Source organism: Hydra vulgaris, chromosome 04 (genome assembly GCF_038396675.1).
Source record: "Hydra vulgaris chromosome 04, alternate assembly HydraT2T_AEP".
In the NCBI taxonomy this organism is placed as follows: Eukaryota; Metazoa; Cnidaria; class Hydrozoa; order Anthoathecata; family Hydridae; genus Hydra; species Hydra vulgaris.
The window spans coordinates 34,748,336-34,773,575 of NC_088923.1; the positions used below are offsets into that span (position 1 = coordinate 34,748,336).

The 25,240-nt window shown below is 26.7% G+C and overlaps 1 protein-coding gene across 2 annotated transcripts in view; it reads right to left on the minus strand.

Annotated features, from left to right (window-relative positions):
* The window catches only part of LOC100208928 (calmodulin-regulated spectrin-associated protein 1-B), an 82,378-nt gene that overhangs the window by 31,551 nt on the left and 25,587 nt on the right, over positions 1–25,240 (minus strand). For both annotated transcript variants that reach the window (XM_065796169.1, XM_065796168.1), the window contains exons 5-10: positions 15,505–15,776; positions 14,512–14,949; positions 13,656–13,767; positions 13,503–13,564; positions 12,099–12,612; positions 11,073–11,976 (exon numbers count right to left, since the gene is read on the minus strand). In XM_065796169.1, the coding sequence (XP_065652241.1) occupies positions 11,073–11,976; positions 12,099–12,612; positions 13,503–13,564; positions 13,656–13,767; positions 14,512–14,949; positions 15,505–15,776 (2,302 nt within the window). The remainder of the gene's footprint in view (positions 1–11,072; positions 11,977–12,098; positions 12,613–13,502; positions 13,565–13,655; positions 13,768–14,511; positions 14,950–15,504; positions 15,777–25,240) is intronic.

Here is a 25,240-nt window from a genome sequence, read left to right on the forward strand (position 1 = left end):
TCGACCCCTTCTCTGTCATTAATTGTTGGTGATGAACTGTAAGCCTGACTCCTTTTTCATCCATGTTGTAGAGCCTTTCTGGAGTATTAAAAAAGCCATGCAATAACATTAGTTTTTCTAATTTGGTGAAATAGTCCTTAACAATAAACGGATTCATTTTTTGTGCCCTTGCTGGGTTCATAAATTGCGCCTTTCGGCAGCTAATTTTTGGGTAGCGCCTTAAGAAATTATTACACCGGTCTCTACCTGCCAGTTTTTTGTTGACATTGAAGCAATGATTAATATTGTTTGCTTTGACAAACTCAAAAACATATGCCCTCAAGAGTTTTGGTGTTATTGGCATACCAATGTCTGACAATCTGAAAATTTTTGACACTAACATTTGCTCCTGCTCACTAGAAAGCGTAGTTTTTCTTCCTAAAGACTTTTTCTGGGATCCTGTACACAAGTGATTTCGTAGAGTTCTACGAGGAATTTTGTATTTTATGGCAGCTTCTCTTTGCGATGCTCCGTTTTGCACAGCTTTGAAAGCCTCCTGCAATTGACCTTCTGTCCAATTAGCTCTACTTTTTCCATTAGCAGTTGCCATTTCCAAAGACAATATTTTAAATATATATTTTTTTAATAAATAGTATTTAAGTCTATAAAAATAAATATATAATTTTTTCTTTTAAAAAACAACATTTTATAAATTGATTAAAAAGTAAAAAATAAATTTTTTCAAAAGTAGTAAAAGTATAAAATCTATAAATTCCAGAACAACAACGTTTTTATAACTAATATTTAACAATTTTATTTATTTACACTAAAGTTTGTTGTTCATTGTTTGTATAAATTACTTTTCTTAACTATTTTCTTTTATTTACGCTAAACTTAAGTCAGTTTCAAGTTGTTTGTTTTAATTACTTTTCTTAATAAATTCTTTTGTAACGCTTTTGTAACTAAAGTTTAGCGCATTTCTTTTATTATTACCGCTGACCTCGTGTTTGGGCCTTATTACCCGATTTTTAGTGGGCCTTATTACCCGCTTTGAACCTGTTACGTTTATCGATAATGTATCCTTTTGTTTCAACACTTGCATAAATATTACATGATGAGTAATGATAACGAATAAGTACTTAATGCAAATAAATGCAATTGAAAAAAATAGAAGCTTTATAAAATATTTTAAAATGTAAAAACACGTACCTTAAAAATTAGACTTAAGCAATTTTTGACGAAACTAACAAAGTAATCTTGCTTTGTCGAACGCGCGGTAAAGAAATGCTGATTTTTTTTTGCTGCCAGTGATAAAACCAGATAACTCTAATATTTTAATGTCGAAAAAAAGTTTCACAATTTATTTTTTCCCTAAGTTTGGATTAGTGGGCCTTATTACCCGCCGGGCCTTAATACCCATACTTACCTTATATGTATAAACACAAAATTTTTTGTAATAAAATAACTTTGTTTAATTATTTAATAGGATACTATAAGATGACAAACTTTATTGGTATTTTTAACCTTTTTATTTAAAAAAAAAAGTACGCAGTTTAAATAAAATTAAAAAATATACAACACCAAAATATCCATATAACGTCACTGTATATAGTGCCAATCGCAAATATGCAGAGTAAAACCAGGTCAAACCGCACACTTATCAATAAATAATTTTTATTTTATTTTATTTTTTTTTATTAGAAAGGTAATAAAAAACTACATAAGATAATATAAATATATGTTAAAAAAATAAAATAGGTTTTAGGCGACATTCTGATAAAACTGCACACTTGAGAAAACATTGAATCTTTTAAATTTTAACTTTTTTTATATTATTTTTTTAATACGACTTTTAAGAAACTATATTAAAGTTTTTACATTTTTTGCAACAAAAAAATATTTAGTTTTATCTGCATATTTCTTTGGTAAACGTGTTTCTTTGCAAAACCGTTCACAACACATCGAATTTTCGCATTGCATCATTTCTGTGTGAAACTGTACTTTACACTTTTTACATTTTGCAACTTTTAATCGTTTGGCTGCTGGTACTTGTTCTTCATTATTGTTTTGCTGAGGTTGCTCAGCATTGTTGTGCTCAAGCATTTGAGTACTTGGCATAGAAGGTCTACGCTTTGCATTAAGTTTAACAACTTTCACGGCTTCCTTCGTTGCTTTTTCTTCTTTTTGTTTGAGGAACTCGATCACATTTTCTTCGGTAATACATTTTCCATTTAAACATGCGATAGATTTCTGGCTTGAAAAAACTGCTTCAACTTTATCTCGATACTGTTTTTGCAACGCTCAACACATGCTTGATACCTATTAAAACTTGAAGCTGGTGTAGCTGAAAGATGGTAATCGGTGTGTAGTTGGAGTAAGTGTTGCGACGGCTGTTGAAGATGATGAAACTGTATCTGAACAAGATGGTGTAGGTGCTGCGGAGGCTGCTAAAGTTGATGAAGGTGGATTAAACGCTTGTGTGATTGCTAATGCCTTATGCTTTATGTTATTTTATTAAGTGGAAATAAGCCAGTGTACTGGAAACCAGCGATCGCATGCAAGCGTGAAAAACATTTACCACTCTCGTACAGCAGTTTGAGCAACGGTGGAAGATTTTGTTTATCTAAATTCTTACATTTTGAGTCTTTGTAATATTTTGTAAGAATTTCTTTCCATGCTTGTTTGACATGACAATAGACACCTTTATCCAATGGTTACATAATATGTGAAGAATGCGATATATATGTGAAGTTTACAATATTATAAATTTTTTCATTGTTGTCAGTAAGTTTAAATGCACATCTCGTCCCTTATCGACACACTACGGTTGCTTTGGCTTGATCACCCGAAAAACCTGTTTCATCACAATTCCAAATATGCGACCCAGAAGTTGTACCAGTCTGTTGCTATTGCTTGGCGACGCATTCAAAATAACGATCAATTATTTTTGGCGTATAAGAAGCGGCTCTTTTAGGTAGCTAAGTTATCCGCTTTTCTTGTTGAAATTTCTTGTGATCATCTCTTTATAAAGGCATAAAACCAGTCTTTACCAGGCTTGCCATTTTTGAATAAGTGCAATTGATCTTCGCGTTTAAGGTAGACACATACAAATTTTAGGATTTCATTTCGGGTTAAACCATAACCCTAGTCACCAAGTAATTAGAACGCATGCACCATCAATCTTTCTGTTTCATTTGAGAGTACCGTTGTTGTACCTGAGCCATGGAAGCTTTTGTTGTTGTTATTTTTGCGATCTTAGAGCGTTGACACTAGAACGCCATCTATGAATGCTGCTTTTCTCAGTGATGTTTTATTCTCTTTCATATCATAATGTTAAATTGAATTGAGTGAGTGATGATTATATTGAGAAATAATATAATTGGTTTTTAATGAGTAAGAGATTATATTAACAAACAACATTATAGTACATTTTTAATTAATCCAAAATTAACACTAAGTTAATTAGATAAACTAAGTAATTAATCGAGTGTGCGGTTTTATCAGAAAAAAGTGTTTTTTTTTACTTTTCTGATTTTTTTTTAACTTTTTGTTCTAGGAGCATAAAAATTATACTATCAGCATTAAAATTAAATTTCCAACAAGATAGTGCTAAAATTATTTTTATATCAGTTTCAGTTCAAGCTCTATTTTGTTCGCAACGATAAAAAATATATAAAAATTTTTATACAACTTAAATTTTTATACAACTTATAAAAAAAGAATAAAATGGAGTTAAATCGGCATATATTTTATCTATTCGAATAGAGGAGACAGTTCTGTCTTTGAATCTATTTTTATTTTTTTCATAGCCATATCCGTTTAGTTTTTAATTGATGATTTTGATCAGTGTGCGGAATATGGTGTGCGGTTTGACCCGGTTTTACTCTACCACTGTATATCGCGCCATTTTTGGGAAGGGAGATTTTTTATATAAAAGATTATTAGATGAAATTTAAAATCTCTCTAAATTATTATTTTACTATTATGTTAAATTTGAATTTAACATGATACTATAATAATTTATCTTCTTAGCTTATTGCCATCACATTCGGGGTAAGAGGACAACATTTGGGGTTTTTTTTGTTTCCAGGCTCCAATCTGCGCAACTTTTTTGCACAACATATTGGTTTGAGTGGTTTGAACTCTTCACAAATAGTTGAAATTATTTCTTAGCATAAAAAGTGAGACGTGAAAAGACGGTGACATTTTTATTTGGAAAAAGGATGCTGGCATAATTATATCATATAAAATGTTACCCAACCCCATGATAACTTAGCTCACCTTTATTTTAGAAGTCAGTTTATAGACTTTTTTTTAATTTCAATTGCATTCAATTTTTTCAACTCAAAATTTGTTTAAATGTCTTTCAATTCTTAATTTTAGTAACAAATTTTTTTTTAATATAATGGACGTTCATTGCTCTTGCAAGATATGATATGATGATTTTCTCAAAACCACTTCTTACATTTGCTCTTTAATCACAGTTTTAATGTAATCTTTGATGAACATTATTCTTCATTATTTTATTTCTACCAACTTCTTAGATACCAAGAAATTAAGGACTAGATCCCGTATTATTTATAAATACAAATTATCTTCATTGCATTCTTACTTTAAATAGGGTTTTAATTGGTAATAGAACAAAAAAATTACTATTCCTAATAAAAAGTTTTTTTATTTGATTGTTCTCTCTATTTGAATTGTTCATCACTTCTCTATAATTACTTGAGGCAGAGTAATAACTTAAATAATACACAAAAAGTCATTTTAAGCGAGCACCACTGAAATATTTTTGATATTATCAATCAATAAATTATATCTATAATAATCCAATATTATTAAAATATCAATGATACTATTATATCAACAAATCAAAACATAATCACCAAATCTTCTGCTTTATGTATTCAAAAGATTTCTTTGCCTACAAACCTCTAATCAGGGGCTATTATAGACCGTTTTCGACAGCGTTGATTGTATTTTGGGCGCCGCCCAAATTAAAAGTTGAGGACCTCATTTTTTTACATTTTTTACTGCAAATATTGTTTTTTTTTTGCTAAAAAACGCCGATTTTTCGCTTAACTTCTCCGGGACGGGAGGGTACCGCCGCCCAAATTTTTTTGCCTAGATTAGGCCCTGCTAATATAAATCATTTATGAAATCTATTCTAAAAATAGCTTTTGCTGAGATCATTTCATCGCGCATAATAAACCTTCATTTTTATACTGATGATTTAACTGATCTAGTATAATCTAAGCTGACTAACAATAATCTAAAATCTTTTATCTGGAATATAATACTTTTTGTCTAGAATTTTTAATCTAGAATATAATTATAATTTTGTCTAGTTTACAAATGTCTTCACTTTCAGGCATATATACATATATATATATATATATATATATATATATATATATATATATATATTATATATATATATATATATATATATATATATATATATATATATATATATGTATATATATATATATATATACATCTGTGTGTGTGTGTATACAAACTTGGAATTACGGTCGGCATTCAGCAATGCCGACCTTATGTTTTATGTTTTATGGTAAGACCTTTGTATCAAATTTCTTTTGTCGACCTGATGCTGATCTCTAAATGATTGAGGTCGGCAAATTAATGACGACCTTATTTTTACTAATTCCGAGGGTTATATATATATATAAATAAAATATATATATATACATATATATATATATATATATATATATATATAAATATATACATATATATATATATATAAATATATACATATATATATATAAATATATACATATATATATATATATATAAATATATACATATATATATAAATATATACATATATATATATAAATATATACATATATATATATAAATATATACATATATATATATAAATATATACATATATATATATATAAATATATACATATATATATATAAATATATACATATATATATATATAAATATATACATATATATATATATAAATATATACATATATATATATATATATATATATATATATATATATATATATATATATATATATATATATATATATATATATATATATATATATATATATATATATATATATATATATATTATATATATATATATAAATTAGTAAAAAACACTTATCTAACTTTTTTCTTCAACTTTAAGTTTCACTATTGCTTGATCATCAAGAAGAGTTACTATATCTCAAAAATAATTCAATTTATAGAGAAAAATATTATACAGGAAGTTGTATTTTTTTCTATAAATTGAAATTTTTTTGAGATTTAGTAACTCTTCCTGATGATCCAGCAATGGTGAAACTTAAAGTTGAAGAAAAAAGTTAGATAAGTGTTTTTTACTAATTTATTATTGCTCTATTCTTTAAGAACATTGAGCACTCTATTTGTAAAATACACTAACATAATTTACATAGAGTTGGTAGAGTTGCAATTACATTGTAAAAATAATAAAAACTCACTTCATAAGTCATTAAAAACTGCACATCAACATTTATTTATTAGTTTTATAAAAATAAATCTGAGTTTCAGATGTTGATGATTCTGATTCCGTACATGACGACAATGGAGCAGTTGCTGATGTGGAAGGCACACCCAATCCATCTGATAATGATGAAGCAGATGCAACTGCAGATGGTAGATCAAAAAGAAGCCGGAAAAGACAAAGAAAGGAGTGGAACTGTGAAGAAAGGATAAAGAAACGCAATTCTAGGAAATCTTATGTCACTAGGAAGGAGAAGATCATTGGAGAGAAAAAATTTATCAATCTCTATTGCAAATGCAAAAAACAATGCTTTAATAAAATTAAAGAGCAGAAAACACAAAAATCAATATTTGAGTCTTTTTGGAAAATAGGGACGCTCTCTGCTCAAAATGCATTCATTTGTGGTCTGGAGAAACAATTTACACCACAATGTCATTGGCCAATCACCGATACTAAGAAAGAGGTTCTACAAATAAGTTTTATGTAAAGGTTGATGGAGAAGGCAAACAGGTTTGTAAAAAGTAATTTTTACAAACCTTAAAAATCTCTGATGGAAGGATGACAGAAACATACAGAGGGTAAAAATGGAGAACCTTCAGGGGATGATAAACGGGGTAAGAAGTTTCCTGGGAACAAAACCCCTGATAAAAAATGGCAGATGTCATATTTTATCTTTTCCCTCATACAAATCCCACTACACGAAAACCCACAACCCAGACAGAAAATATTTATCTAAAAACTTGAATATTCGACTTATGTATAATTTGTACAAGCATGTGGAAAGCTTTTATTAATAAACTAAAATACACAACAAATGAAGAGAAAAGACAGCTTAAGCAAGATCATAAACTTCATTTACGAAAGACAGAAAAAGTTTGCAATTCAATGACAGTGGACACTAAAAAATCAACTAACAATAACAGCTACTATGCATTCTCCTTTGAATTGATGAAGTCTCTGCCATTCCCTAAATTGGTGTGTCAACAGGCCTACTATAAACGTAATATGTATGTATACAATTTAGGCTGCCATGAACTGTTGACCAAAATGGGATTCACGTATTGTTGGGATGAAGATAATGGTTCAATGATCAGGGTAAGCTATACACAAGCACTAGGCCAGTTACAAAAGGAAAAAAAGAAAGACACGCTGAACCACCTGCTATACATCCCTCCTGTACACCACAATTATTTTCAGAGGCTTGTCACTAATGAGAATGCTGAAGATGTTGGCTCACTTTAGGAAAAAGGTGAAGAGAGTGACACAAGTAGAAAAAAGTGTTATTTTAATTATTATTGTAATAAAACAGAGTTTTAGCAACAATGATTTATTTTTGTTCTAAATAACACCTTAAACTCATATACAGCACAAGTGGTGTAATGACTTTTAAGTGTTCACAAACACACAAAAAATTTAATATATGTTTTAATAATGGCAAATTAAGTTAAAAATAACCCTTTTGTAGAGTTTTATTGAAAAAAATAGTCAAAAAGTAATAAAATATAATAGCAAACCTTTTACAATCTCAAAACAAGAATAATATGACTTACACAACTTGTGCTTTAATAGGCTCATATACACACATAAATACATGTATATATAGACACACATATACAGTTTTAATAAACTTATATTCCCACATATATACACACATATATACAATTATGGACAAAATCTAAACACTCACAATAACTATAGATTATTACTTATAAATGTAGATGCAATATAAAAAAAATATCACTTATGCCTGATAGATACAAAATAAACTACCAAAATAATTAAATAACCTGAATACCATCTTAAGTAACACTATGTAAACTAATAAAAATTTAAAGAACCTTTTTGAAGAGAAAACTGTTTTCAGGCTTGTTATAACTGTAGCGGTTTTGTGGACTTAATTGTAGCAAGGTTGAACAGTCTACATAATGTTAACAGACACAAAGATGTTATTACAATTATTTTACTCAATTAATGCATGGGTTTTATGTATTCTATATATAGATATAATGATGAATTGACTTTTTGATTTAAATGCTAAATTGTAAATTGCGTTCAATCCCACCCATGTTCCTGGTAGTACTGCGCTTAACTTGCTTCTCGGCACAGCGACCTTGTTTGTCAAGGTTCGTGTTATGGAGTTGAGAGAGGGTTGTAACCACAACTAAAGTAGCCTCCTTGACTGTAAAAGCCTTCATGGCCTTGGGGAGGTGAATTAAAATGAAATTAAAAAAAAAAAATTTGGTTTTGGGATGAAACTTCATATATCCTATGAAAAGAAAATAGATAAGTTTGTAAAGTCAATTGCTTTACTAGAAACTATAAGTTCATTACACATTTGCCCAAAAGTTTTTAATCTAAAGAAGTACCTTAATAAGCAAAAGATCCAGCTTAAATCAGAACAAACATTCAAAGTAATGTATAAAAACATAAATAAGACACTGAATAAGTTTGTCTAGGAAAAATATTTATCTTGGTGAGAATTCGTGATGCTGTTTTATTGCTGTTTTATACAGTTTATAACCTTAATAGAGAGTTTAAGCGTACACGCGTTATCTCCAGGGGTGTTAGTACAAACGCTAGCAAGTTTGCTACCACAGCAAATATAAAAAGCATTAGGCATTAAAAATTTTCAACATGTGCAATTCAAGTTATTCATGACTTATTCAAGTAAAAAGTGTTTCTAAAAACAATTTCAAAAACAATTCCAAAAAAAATCTGAGCTATAAACAATCAAAGCAATCTTACTAGAAAAACTGCATCAAAGTTTACTTTAAATTTAAAGAGACATTAGGAATTAGAGAGACGCTAACCTCAAAAATATTAAAACAAATCATTCAAAACATAAGTATGAGTTTTAAATTCATTAATTATTCGTGTGACGTATGTTTATAAGCAGTAAAAAAGTAAAAAAAAAGCGGTAAAAAAGATTTCTAGTGTACATTTTAAACGCTATGCGTTAGAAAGGAAGTTTCTTTAAGACTTATTATTTACGAGAAATTACCACTGCCTCCAGATAACACTTATATGCTTAAACTCTCTAATATCATAAAACGCGTTTAAAATAAAACGAAGTAAATAAATAGAATTATATAATGATAAAATTATGTAGATAAATAGAATTATATAATGACAAAATTATGTAGATATATAGAATTATATAATGATAAAATTATGTAGATAAATAGAATTAATAAACTAAAACATTATCATCATAAAACTTTAAACTTCATATATGCGCAAAAACATGCCTATAGACCATACCAGTCTATAATCTATAGACCAAACGAGTAAGATCAAAGCAAAAAAACATTAGATACCACGTTTTATATAACTTGTTTCTTGATCTAGTGTACCATCAAAAATTTAATTTAATTTTTATCTTAACTTAGGCAATCACTGGTTTAATGTTTGCAATAGAATATTTCTACTTTTAAAACTATTTTCAAAAAATAAAATATAATTAACTATTTAAACATTTGCGATTTAAATAAAACTTTCTTCCTCACTTGCACTATGTTCTAAATCTGATATTGTTACTGTAGCTAACTTTCTTCACAAACGTTTAACATTCACTATTCTCGCTATTCTGGGCATTACGGACTAGGTATTAAGGATGCCGCTGAATTAAATTTATAATTGAGTGTTAAAATTCTTACATTTTTCCAATTTTTTTTCAATTTCAATTTCCATCTAAAATTCTTTTGTTCTAAATTCAAATTCTAAAAAACATCTAAATTTCCAAACTACAATTCTTTTGTTCAAATAGATTTCCTTTTAAATAAAATTCCTTAAAACAACTTGCGTATTTACAGAAAATATTTGATTTTGATATCGCTTAAAATAATATATATTAAAAAATGGTATCACATTTTTTTATATTCTATTTGAGATTTCTGGTTAAAATAATTTTTACTTAGAAGCTTATATTATGTGTTAACTACGTATAAGATATAAATAGAAACATTTATATGCCTAATTTTTGTGAGTCACTGAGTATATTGAGTAAATTTAATAGTTGAGTAACTGTAAGTTACTGTAGTAACTTAACTGGTTGTTTTGATTTAGTTTAAAACTAAATTTACTGTGATGTACTTAATCCGTTCAGTAAATCAAACTAAATTTAACTTTAAAATAATATTTGCTTCCATGCAGAGATTTAAAGTAATTCAAATTCAAAAGTGCTTTATGTTGACTAAAATCTCTGCGCAAACAAACAGAGATAATACTATTCAAGAGATAAATTTAGTGTGATGTACTTTATGACCTCTAATAAAAACTTTGATAAAAACAATACTTTTAAGAATGGCCAAAAAAATCCTAAGTTAGAAAAAAAAAAAAAAATTAACAACAAGGAAACAAAAAACAAATTGCAAAAATATTTATTAAAAAAAAACTAATCGCTAAGGTGTGAAAAAGCAATTAAGCGATACGCCCTGTATATATATATATATATTATATATATATATATATATATATATATATATATATATATATATATATATATATATATATATATATATATATATATATATATACACATACAGAAAGATATTATAAGTAACTCTGTTCAATCACTTACTTTGTAATAAAGATTTTCAATTTCTTTGTTGTTCAGCTCCCCTTTAGACACACCAAACAATTCACACCATGTAGTTACACTATGCTGCTTTTGATCTCCTGTGTACATCTTATCTAAAAATAATCCATTAATTTTGTTTTGATTTTCTTTTAGTACAAATGGCCACACATTGAATGAAGCTGGATGATTTTGAAAACTTTTGATTTGAGAAATAGCTTCACTGTGTTCAGAACTCAAATGTAATTCTTTTGTTGTCACAGTTGGAGTTTTATTATCATTTTTTTTTAACTTTTGAAGTTCAAGAAAGGAAACATCTGCAGATTCAACTTTTTTATTACTGTCACTGCAAATAGATTTCATATCGTCTCCTGCATGAATTGATCCATAACTAGAATTTACTTTCAACATTTGACACCCAGTTAAACCAGTGGAATCATGAAACAACATGTCATCAGAACTTGGCAACTTGTCACTTTGAAATAACGGTAAACGAATAATACCATTATTTTCAGGAGGAAAACCATAATTATAACCACGAGATTTTTGCTTTTTTATGTCAGTATTAACACATATACTGTTAATACCTTTTGGAACAGTGACAGTTTTTGTAATAACAGGTAAACCAGCAGCAATGGCAGCATCAACTGAAACCTGATTAATTGTGTAACTATTTTTCATAATTTCATCAACAACTTGAAGTTGCGTATTGATATCTTTATCATCATTAACTAGTGTGTGATCAAGCGACGAATCACCATTGGAAATAATGTCTGAATTTTTCATTTTGTTTGTTGCACCTGCTGATAAGTTATTTAGTTGATATGGGTAAGAGTGTAACTGATATAGATTTGAATTTAAATCATCCATAAAATAGTCTTTTCCATTTCCAACACATAAGTCTAACCTTGATAATTAAAAAAAACATCCAAAAACAAAATTCTTTTAGTTGCTGGTTTTTAAGTAAAAAAATATACACTTTAATGATACTTTAGAATAAAGCTACAAGGTAACAAAAAAAACCCCTACCTTTCTGTGCTAGAATTATAGTTTAATGTGCATGTACTTGAATTGGTTGATGAATGGAAAGAATACAAAGAAGGAGTATCAGGCTCTGTAGCTTCAGTAATTGTTGAAAGTGCATCATCTTCATCATTTTCACCAATATAATTAAAATTAGACTGCTGAAAAGAATTTGCTGCAGATATTTTTTCTATATACTCACTGGTAGAATCAGAGTTTTGTACTTTTAAACAGTCATTGTATTCACCACTATTCTCTAAAGATGTTATATTTTTATTTTTTTGTTGGTCAAAAGTTTGTATTTCTTTATTCATTTCTTTATTAATATTGTTATCATTTTGGTTAGCAATCAAAAATTGTTGAACCGATTTACTTGTTTGATATGCAAAGTAGCGGGGGTCATATTGGAAATCCTGAGATGGAATTTGTTGTTTTTCTGAACTATCAACACCATTATTACTGTAGTTGTAATTCAAAGGAGAGTTAGTACTTTGAAGCTCAAAAGTTTTAGGCAAAGAAACTGAAAGGAAAGAGTGAGAATGAAAAAATGCATTTTCATATTAAAGGTTTCTTAAGAATAAACTAAAAAATTATGGTGAATAATTTTAACTAGTGCCCCACTAATATCTTTACCAATAATACCAATATTAAGTATTATTATTGAGATTTTGTATTTGAGCCTCAAAAATTAGGTTAAGGAATAATCAAAATTCATCACACTAACTACATCTTTTATGAGATTGTCAAATGATTCAAAGTTAATTAACTTGAGTTACTCATAGCAGCTTGATTTCACTCTCAACTTGCCTAACTATTCACACTAAGTAGTTAGACTATGCTTTTTTTTATCTCTTATATAGATCTTGCAATCCATTTATATTGTACTAATTTTGTTTAATAGAAATAAGTACAGATTGAACAACATTTGCTGACTTTCTTTAACTTTTCTTAAATGACTAACAGCATTGTGTTCACAGTTGACTAAATTGAAATCAAATGACTAAAACAAATGACACATCTAAAAGTTGATAAACTTGCATTAATGTAAGTAAAGTGTTTTTGTTTATGGTAAACTTTCATCAAAATAGTTTACCATAAACAAAAACAAACACTTTATATTTAACAGAAAACAATAGAAAACTAAACTGGCTGTAATTACTTTTGAGGTTGTTGTCGAGGTATAACAACTTTAATCATAACCTAAGTTAAAATTCTTTTTTATCCTTTTTGTTCAAAATTTTTTACTTTGTTTTTAACAACATTTTTTGCAACAATAAGACGCAACAAAATTTCTATAAATGCTAACATAGCAAATCTAAATGCTATGTAAACATCGAAAATCAGACCAATATTGATGCCAATAAAGTTATTGGTAAGGCACTAATTTTAACAGTGAATTAACCCTTTTACCATCTAACAGATCACTTTCCAAATTTCCATGCAAGTTAGAACGTATTGATGCTGAGTTTAAACTAAATTATAAATAGATAATAATAAAACTACTCATAAAATAAAAGGTAATTATTTTTAGGTTTTATTAGGATTATAAACTGTAAAGCATACCGAAAATCTAGAGATATTCTGCTTTTCACCTTTTGATCATCTAGTGACTGAGACTTGTTTTCAAATACTACTGTTTGTACTGGTATGCTTGATAAGTTATCAGAGTTTGAACCTTAAAATTATAACTACGTAAAACTTTCTGACAAAATACATGCAACCCTTGGAATTAGAAAAAATGAGGTTGACAATAAATTGCTGTCCTCAAAGTGTTAGAAGTTAGCAAAAAATATTTAACACAAAGGGATTACCATAAAATATAGAAAGAAGGTCGCCAAATTTTTGCCGACCTCAAACACTTTGAGGTCAGATTGCAGAATGCCTACCTTAATTCAGAGAGTTGTACATAAGTATAACATTCATAAATATATAAATATATATACAAATGTAATATATGCAAACTTTATGTAATATATATATATACATATATATATATACATACACACACACACACACATATATATGTATATATATATATATATATGTGTATATATATACATATATATATATGTATATATACATATATATATATATATATATACATATATATATGTATATATATACATATATATATACATATATATATATATATATATATATATATATATATATATATATATATATATATATATATATATATATATATATGTATATATATATATATATATATATATATATATATGTATATATATATATATATATATATATATATGTATATATATATATGTATATATATATACACATATATATATGTATTATATATAAATAAAGTAACAGAATTAGACTAAGTTTTTATTAAAAAAATTTAAAACACTGCAATGGATAAATACTTGTTTTATATTATTAACTAAAACAATACCTTGAGATTCAATTTGAAACATTGCAATCTGTTGTTTAGATCGTTTTGAAAGTAAAGGTTGGTGCATACTAGTTTTAATAGCACCCTCCTTTCGATCTTCAGACTTGATTTTCTGCTCTGTTTCTTGATCATTGCTTTTTACATAATTATTTTGTAAAACATGTGGTTTTCCATCGACATCTGTGTGTCTTTTTGCCATAATATCAACTCTTTTTTCATCAGTTGGTACTGCAACAAACTTTACGGCAATTTCAAGCTGATAAAACATCTCACAAAGCAATGATATAAAATTGACTTTGAGACATTCATCAGCATATATAAAATCTTCGAGACTTAGCGCAAAAACTGATGTGCACAAATGTTCAGCACATAGACTACGAAAAAGCTCTATGTTGTGAATGCAATCTTGAAGAGAAACTGTACTGTCAAGTTTAATACCTAAAACGTAAACATAAAACGCTATATTTTAATTCTAACTTTAATTTACAAATTATTAAATTTTTATTTCTTCTATTTTTATCAGTTCTCCCTAAAATTCTATATAAATTCAGATTTTTAGCTATATGTATAACTTAAGCAAAACAACTTAAGGAAATAATAAACAATAAATGAAATAGTTAAAAGTTTATGACTTCATCAACTCAAATTAAAAAATTCAGATAACTTTGAAGCAAAATAAAAGGAAACAATAACAAATAGATAAACTATTAATAAATAAGAAAATAACAAAATAAAAAGATCAAACAATATATATATATATATATATATATATATATACATATATATATACATATATATATATATGTACATATATATATACATATATATATACATATATATAAACATATATATATATATATATATTGTCATATATATATATAATTATATATATATATATATATATATATATATATATATATATATATATATATATATATATATATATATATTTACACACACACATATATATAAGCTAATAAACAAAAGACTCACTATCAATAGTCAAATACTCTTCAAAGTAAAACAGAATTATGGATAATAGAGTTTTCCCATCTTGAAGTGAAGACTGAAGATTGGTTACAAGGGGAAACATTTTTCGCTCAACAAGTTGGCTCTTTGCAACTCTTGCTAAGTTTTTATCCTGCTGTTTATATTGCTGCTGGATATGTGTCATATTTGCTTGGTTAACTTTATTTAACCAAAGTATTAAAGCATCTTCAAGGTCAAAAGGCAACTCCTTAGACGCATTAAATGTAGAAAACTTTCTAGAATAAAAAAAAAAAAAATTTATATATATATATATTATATATATATATATATATATATATATATATATATATATATATATATATATATATAAAGAAAATGAAGTCAGCAATAAATTGCTGACCTCATATTTCCTGATTCCGAGGGTTATATATATATATATATATATATATATATATATATATATATATATATATATATATATATATATATATATATATATATATATATATATATATATATATAATTATGTATGTTTTTATCCACTTTAGTATATTTAGATATACATTTAGGTAAGCAATATGATGTCATGTTGAAATAGCTATGAGAATTAACTTAGGGATTGGGTTGGGGCAGCAATTTATTAATACCGAAATTTCAGCTTTGGTACTTTGAATAAATTTGGTAAGAAGCAAAGTTTTAGTTAAAAAACATAAAGAAAAGCTAAATTTCAATTTTGTATGTTTTTCTATTTCTAAATGAAATTTTAAGCATATTGTTCACATATTACTTAACTTTTAGTTAGTAAATAGTGCGAATCTGCTTCTTAAAAATATCAAAATAGCAAATAATCAAACAAATGCAGTGTACATAATAATTTGAATCTTGTACTGTTTTTTTGTTTATAAAAAAAAAAAACTTTGTTTAAATACTTTAAATAATAAGTGAACAAGGATAATATTTCGCGGATGTAAGCTTTTAGTTTTTTTATAGATTTTTTTATTAGTAATTTTATTTTTCTTATTATTTATTTATGACTATTAATCTATTATTATTATATAAGATGAAAAGAAGCCTTTGAAAAAACAAATAACATGTAAAGAACAACAAATGTAGAATTGCATTTTAGATAACATTTTAAAATGAAATTAGTTGTGTTTAGCTTAAATTTAGATATTAGTTAAATGTATCAAAATTTAGATATAAGCAAAATGTTTGCTGAAATATTGGTTTCAGTATTAAACTAGTATACCGGAAATTTCGATTTATTTTGATTTGGCGTATTTTCTGTTTCGGTCGATCAATATGTCAGACAGATCTTGTTGATATTGGTCATACAATAAAAGACACATATTGGGCAACAACAGACTGTGAGGCAAAACTTTCTACTAAAACATTTGAGTTAACACTAAAATCTCGCTCTACTTGCAAATTGCCATGCGACAAAATTATTACAATTTTGGTTATTTCAAACAGCGCTGAGTACAAGGTTGGAGTGAAAATAACTTTTTCAGAAATATAACTATTCTTCCTGATTTATATATTATTTATAAGAAAACTAAAAAAATAAAACCAAGATAAGCAAAATTGGATAAGAATTACCCCCTACAGCAATTTTTGGCTAATATTAATTAATATTGATAGCAATCGAAAAAATTAAATATTAGGCATATATTAAAATCCATGCTCTACTTCAAGTTTTGATGCAAAACATATTTCTAAATTTTAGTAATGGTATTTAGTTTGAATTAATACTATTATTTATAAATTAATAATATTTAATAATATTAGAACTATATTACGTAATCAGTTTGTAATAATATAATTTAATCGAATATATGGTTTAATATGGTATAATAATATTATATGGAATAATATGGTTTGTGTTAAAATTACAAGTAGAACATGGATAATATGTGTAATATAAAATTTTTTCTGCTTAAAATTTTTGTGATTTGCTTTAATTTGTTACTTATTTTAATTAAGTAGTTTTATAGTTTGAACTTAGCCTTATAATATAAATAAATTAGAAAAAAACTTGCTTTTTAAATTTTATTAGCATAAAATCATTTCACTACATTTTTTTATGTTTTTCATATAAAAATTTTTGTTAAAACTATGTATGTTTCTATATACTTAAGTAGTTAAGTATGTAGCTTAATATTTCACTAGGCTTACTAATACTATGATAATACTATACTATACTAATACTTCACTAATTATATTTCAGTAAATAGAATGTTAAAGCACAAAACAGATCACCAATTATTTGGGTATTCAAAACCACTCTCTAGGTGCAACTACCAACAAGACTAGATGTGATGCGCCATATGGTGTAATTGTGAAAAGTGTAACCTATACTGCATATTATTTCCCAAATATAGTACAATTAAATATATATTTTACTTTTACAGAAACTTTCTTGGAAAAAACAAAAAAAAACAGAATAAAGCAGCTTTAACAACAACATATACAATGTGTCATTATTTACATCTTTGACAAAGAGAGTTGTTAACTTTTTTTAAGCAAAGCAAAAAAACTCCAACTGCTGACAGAGACAGTTAAAAAAAAAATTTGAGCTCTATAAAGACCAACTAGCCAAGCTGATATATCTGCTTGCCAATACAAAAAACTTACATAATGCTGCTATTCCTGAGTTAATACGGTACTAGCTATGGAGCACATTTTCCTGGAAGATACAAGGAGCAAACTTAAAATTGGCTATTGGATCAATAGACTCAATAGATCAATATTGGATCAATATAATAAAAAAAAAATTTATTAATAGATGTTGGCATATTTCACATGATGACAATCAAAGTTTGAGCGTTTGAAAGCCAGGGTTAACTTGAAAGTTAGTGAAGTTCAAGTAAAGGCATTGTACTTTGATGGTAAAAATAACCAGAGTTTCAATAAAAAGAGAACCATAGTGATGGAAAAGCGCTTATCCTTGATTCAGGAACCTTGTAGAGGTTTTTTGAGCTCTTAATTTTTTAGCTAAACAGCTGAAGCATTAAAATCTCTAGTTCTATAGGATTCAAAGAATACAATATCATTTTGAATGATTTCAAAGACCTAGGTGGTAATGGAACTAATGTAAACACTGGAGGCAAGGGTGGGGCTATTTGATTGAGTTAAAACTTCAATGACATCTATAATAGATAATTTGCTAGCTATATGCAAATGAACTTCCACTATGTCATTTGTTTGTTAAGTTGAATGAACCAAAATCTGGTTCTAGGTACTATTTAGACACTATTAGAAAGTTGCTTGTAACTAGTAAGATTTTGAAGATTTTTTGTTTTCAATCTTTAAACCATAATGTAGAAATGCCAGCGGATGCACTGAAAAATGCTCATTACAGATCAGCTTTGTCTTGACATCTGTACTAACTGACACTGATTCTACCAATTTAACCCTGGAAAACTGCCTCAATCTAGGTGGATCACCACTGCCAACAGGGTCCTCAGATTATATGTTTCTACCACAATCTCGCATCAAATTTGGTAACCATAGCGACATACATTATGCATGTTAATGCCCCCATGAGGCAATATACAGTACAATAGTCAAATCACAGTATCTGCCGGATGTCCTACATAAGAGAGTAGTCAAGTTATTCAAATAAATGCATTCTTTGGTCATCAAGAAAATATTGTACCTGCAATATTAGATGAGCACCCAAACTCAAGAAATTGGTGTTAGGCATATACAGAGAACGAGAGAAGAAAGATGTTAATCAAACAAGTGTGCCGCAATTAAGAGTTCCTACTCTCAATTTTATGGCATAGATTATGTGGGACTTGATTGATTGGAGTAATTCACAGTGGGCAGAGCCACCACTAGCAATACACCTCAGTGATGTGCAATTGGGAGAAGCAAAAGAAGATTACATTCAACTTAGTAATTATTTGGAAAAGTTACCGTGATACACAGAAGCTGTAGAACGTTGTGTTAATTTTGTTTGTGGTATTATAAAAAGAAATGGTATGATACGTGCCCGTCTGCAATCTAGAAAGAAAATACTAATATTTAACACCAAGGCAAATTATAAAATTGTTTTGTACAAATTTGGCTCTATGCCCCCCACCCTCACTTTTGTTCTAAAGGATTTTTTTTAACAAAAATTCCAGATATATAGGAATTTTTTTAAAAATTGCTTCAAAACCTGTGTTGTCAGCCCTGCTATGTATGTTATTATTATGTAGTAAATTACCCTACTGAGTACTTCTGACTTTTTTACTTAGTACTGACTGAGTACTGAGTTTTTCTTCTAATAGTTTATAGTAAAAGTCATTTAAACTTTGTTTAGTGTAATCAAAACTTGATCAGCTATGACTGATTTATCAGCTCAGATTCATAAAAAAATTGTGCTTAAGAATCAAAATGCTTCTTTACATTGTCAGGCGACCTAATGATAACTCTTACTAAACTAAACTAAAATGTTGATAAATGTCTAGAAGCCTTGTATTTTAATGGAGAACACTCTTTTAACTTAATGATTACAGCAAACTAAAAAGCTAATGCATTCTTCTCGAATTTTAATTTTTTCATTATAAACATTTTTAAAATGATATAACTCATTATATAGGAAACTAAAGAGCTTGCAGACTGAAATTTATTAAAAAATGGTTCTATTGCATTTACAACAGATAAAAAAAATTGATTTTAACTTTGATAAATAAATCTGTGATAACTTCAATAACATTTTTTGCAGTAATAGTCTTCAGAAATTTTGACTTTTCCATTGTTTTCACATTGTTAAAAATTTCAAGAGCTCTCTGAAACCATCCACAGTGCTGCACAAACTTTTAAAGAAAATTTTGCTTTATTCCCACTTAATTCCAAATAATCTGCTCTGTAGTAGGGCTTACTTTAAACTAGAGATACCACGAATAGTGATTTTGCCAAATACCAAATATTTGGCAAGACTCTCAGACAAATAGCTGAATATTCAGTAAAACTTTGAAAACATCACAGGTGACAGCTTGAACTTGAAGTGCAGTTTAACTTTAATGTAAATGACAAATATCTAGTTGCAAATTCTCTTGAGCTGCGCTTTAAAACTAATTTCTTTGGTATAGTAAAAACATAAAGAGCAAAACAAATTATTTTTTTAGAAGCTCTGAAAAATAGTTTTGAAGCACCTAATAGCACTGATGATGACTCATCTCCAATTCAGAAAAAAAGTTGATAAAAAAATTGAGATACACAATAGCTTCTGGAATTGTTTTGAAGAAGTCACTTCAGAAAACACGCACACAAATAAAAATGTTGAACAGAAAAGTTCAACAGAAAATGAAATTGATTTATTTATAAAAACTGTTTGCCTAGATCGGAAAGCTGACCCATACAAGTGGTGGTTAGCTAATGCAAAACCATATGCAAGCCTAGCAGAATTTCCTAGGGTTTATTTATCATCTCTAGTTAGTAATGTATATAGTATGTGGCTATTTTTGAAAGCAGGTATATTTACGAGAAAAAGTGGAATCGTTTGCAATTAATAAAAGTCAAAAAAATTGTTTTCATTCATCATAATTTACCTTTGATAGATTTCAAGTATTAAACTTGTTTTAAATAAAAAACTTGTTATTAATAGAATTTTATCTACATAATATGTTTATTATTTGATTGATCTGTTTATTGTATTATATATAGTAATATATAGTAATATATCTATTTCATGTTTCAATATTCAGTATTCCGCTGAATAGTTTTCAATATTCAGCCGATTACTAAATAGTATAAAATGTTGCTGAATACACCGAATACTAAATAATTCCGAATATTTGTGGCACCCTTACTTTAAACAGCCTATTTAAGAACTTAATGCTAGATAAACTTTCCAAACAGCTTCTTTGTGTCTTTTCTGAAATGCCTCATGAACTACATGAAAGCCACATAAACCAATGCCAATTAACTGAATATCAAATTTACCTGAATGACTTTCTTCTAGGACATCAAAGAATTTCCAGTTCATACTGGGTCCATCCATAGAGATTTGAACTATTTAGGCAATAATATGTCACTAATTACTGCATTGAAGCTGCCTTTCATTTTATTAACAGTTCCATCCCATAAATAAGCTGTTAAGAAGAAACAAGTATTCCAGAAGTAGACATATTCTGCTTTGCTGTATTACTCTATTAAGTGCCTCCTCAAGCATTATGCATAAAAGATTACATTTTAAAATATTTTGTAGAAAAACACCTGCAGAACTTATAACATTCAATGCACATAAACTATTAGTGAATAATACTGTTCCTGATTGATTTGTATTTTTTAAATAACTGTTTCAAGCTACTTTTTGGATTTGATTTTTTCTAAACAAAGAATAGACAGGTAACTGGTTTTTATACAAACTAAAGCTATTGGCATGCTTTTTACTTTTTTTAATGATTTTTTACTACCTGCCCATGTTACTTGTTGTTCAACAAACAGAACAACAAATAGAACAACAAATAGAGATATTGCCTGTGCAGGACTATTAGAAACTTCTTTTAGCCAAAACCACTCAGTATAAAATGTTCTATTTAATCAATCTTGTTTTGACATATTTTTAAATATTTATTTTCTAAACAAAAGATACACATTTACATAAGCACAAAACAAACTCCTAATTTTTATTATTATTTAGGAATTAAGCCTAAGAATATAAATTCAAAACACTGTGTATACTCATAGCATTTTACTAATTACTATAACAAAAAAGTAACAAAAAATACTGCAGTTTAATACTACTGTTCTAATGGTAGTACTACAATACTAATACTACAATACCCTACTACTTTAGGGCAGGCAAATATTTGTTAAAATTAGAATTACCATGTTTACTGAAAGCCTTTGAAAGTTGACTTAAGCTTCAATTTTGGTGCCAAATTTGAAATAGAAATTCGGCTTTCAGTTAAATTTGTAACAAATTTAACTGAAAGAACTTTAAAAAAAAGAAAAAAAAAACTTATTAGAAATAGATTTTTCTTTACATCAATAACCGAGATGTCTTCTTTAAGCACAAAGCCTATTAAACACATATTAAACCTTGTTTATTGCTTTCAAAAAATTCTAAAGGTAAAAAACAGGTAAATATTTAACTGTTAAATACAACATAACAAAATAATATTAACAACATTCTTTAAAAAATTTCAGGTGTCAACTTTATAAAAAAACAAGATCGTAAAAAATATTATGTTAAATTTTAACATAATATTACGTAATATAATATTCTTTATCAACTTATTCTTTTATAAATTTTTTAATGAATGTTGTTAATGTTATTTTGTTAATGAATGTTATTAATGTTATTTTGTTAATGTTCGTTTAAAAACTTTTGGAGTTTTAAAGATTGCATAGCTTATATTCTCATTAAAGCTGCATTTTTAGATTTTAGATTTACTTATTTTTTGACATAAATTGTTGTTGTTTTCTATAAGCGTATATTTTTTGTTTCAATAAATAAAAAAAATACTTTTTCTCATGAGATTTGTTGTGTTATGAAATATAGTTAACTACAAGCTAAAAAAATAATATATTTGATTTATAAAATCCAAATTTGGCTTTAAGTTAAACTTGCATTAAAAGTTCAAACTCATCTTTCAGTTAAATTTGGGGTACGCATATGGCTTAAAACCATCTTTCAGTTAAACTCGGATCTTGAAAAGTCAACTTTGCTGGTCCTTACTACTACTTCGAAAAGAATAATAAACTATATATATATATATATTATATATATATATATATATATATATATATATATATATATATATCTTTCAGTTAAACTCGGATCTTGAAAAGTCAACTTTGCTGGTCCTTACTACTACTTCGAAAAGAATAATAAACTATATATATATATATATATATATATATATCTTTCAGTTAAACTCGGATCTTGAAAAGTCAACTTTGCTGGTCCTTACTACTACTTCGAAAAGAATAATAAACTATATATATATATATATATATATATATATATATATATATATATATATATATATATATATATATATATACATATATATATATATATATATATATATATATATATATACATATATATATATATATATATATATATATATATATATACATATATATATATATATATACATACATACTTACATATATATATATATATATATATATTATATATATATATATATATATATATATATATATATATATATATATATTTATATATATATATATATATATATATATATATATATATATATATATATATATATATATATATATATATATGTATATATATATATATATATATATGTATATATATATAGACACACAATGTATATGTATTTTATTTCATTTTAAACAGAAAAAAAAATTTTCATCAAAAAATTATGATCATTTTATGTCAGAGAAATAATTAAATTTTATTTTTTTTAATTTTTTTATATTTATAAAAAATGTATTTATATAAATATAAAAAAATATGTATTTTTCAACTAAATCCATCAAAATTCCCCGACTTTTTCAGGTTTTCCAGGTTGCTGACCACCCTGAATAAAATATAAATAATAGCTACACAGGTTGAACTTTTTAAATTCATATTAATTCTTTTAAATTTTTTTTAAGCATATGCATTAGTTTTATATCAAATGTGTACACAATTTTTATTTCCTAATTATTTTGCAATCTTGGCAATAACATTGCAAATATCAGAAGTGTTTTTTTAAAAGTAAAAAAAAAACAAAAAAAAAACTAATGTATAACAAAAAAAAAGTTATTTATTATAGGAAAATTTATGAATATAATATAAATAATAAATCAAATAATGTATTTTTATAAATCAGAGATAAGTACCACTCATATTAAAAAATTAAAAATTTTGAATAAGGAAAATTTGTTTTATTAATAACATAATAAGACTATTTTTTGTATCAATAATAATGATATAATAATAATATTTAATTTCCAGTGAAAAAAAAAACTTTATATCTAAGAGTAAGAGTTGGTCTTTGTAAAGCTATAGTGATATTAGTTGTGTAAATGTAATATGATTGTAATTGTGAAAATATAAAAAAAAGTCCATTCAATAATTTGATTAGGTACAGGGTGAAGATTTACAAACACCCCATAGTTTTTGTGTTTGCATAACTAGAACGCTGTCTTAATTTATAAAAACCTATACTTATCTGAAAGCTACATTAAGAAATCTTTCTCTTTTCTCTTGGATACAGATATAAACTTTTCATTTCAAACTTTGACTAGTAAAACCTTGAAATCATTTAAATTAATGCACTTCACACATAAATATGTATATATATATATTTTTTTTAAGATGTAACTCTTTACAAAGAAATCTAGTGGGATTGCTGGCATGTAATTCCTTACAAGGAAACCCAGTGGGCTGCTGGTGGGCCATTCTGACACTGAAAAACTTGAAGGGCTAATGCTTTATGTGCAGGGGCTGAATCTTACTGGGAAGTATATAAACAATTGCAAAACATTCTATCAGCATGAGGTTTCACATGAGACTTCAAAATGTCCTTTAACTAGAGGTGCTGGTTGATTTTAATTCCTCTATCAATGAATTTTAGTCAGAGTTGTTCTTCCTAAAAGAATGCACCAAAGATCATAACCTCTGATGCATTTTGCTATCAAGGAACAGCTCTTACATTTACAAAAGATCTCTTGCAAACTTACTACAAAAACTTTTTGTTTGTTAAGGGGGCGCTCAGAAATGATTTTAATCATCATCTATTAATACAATCTAAGCTATATT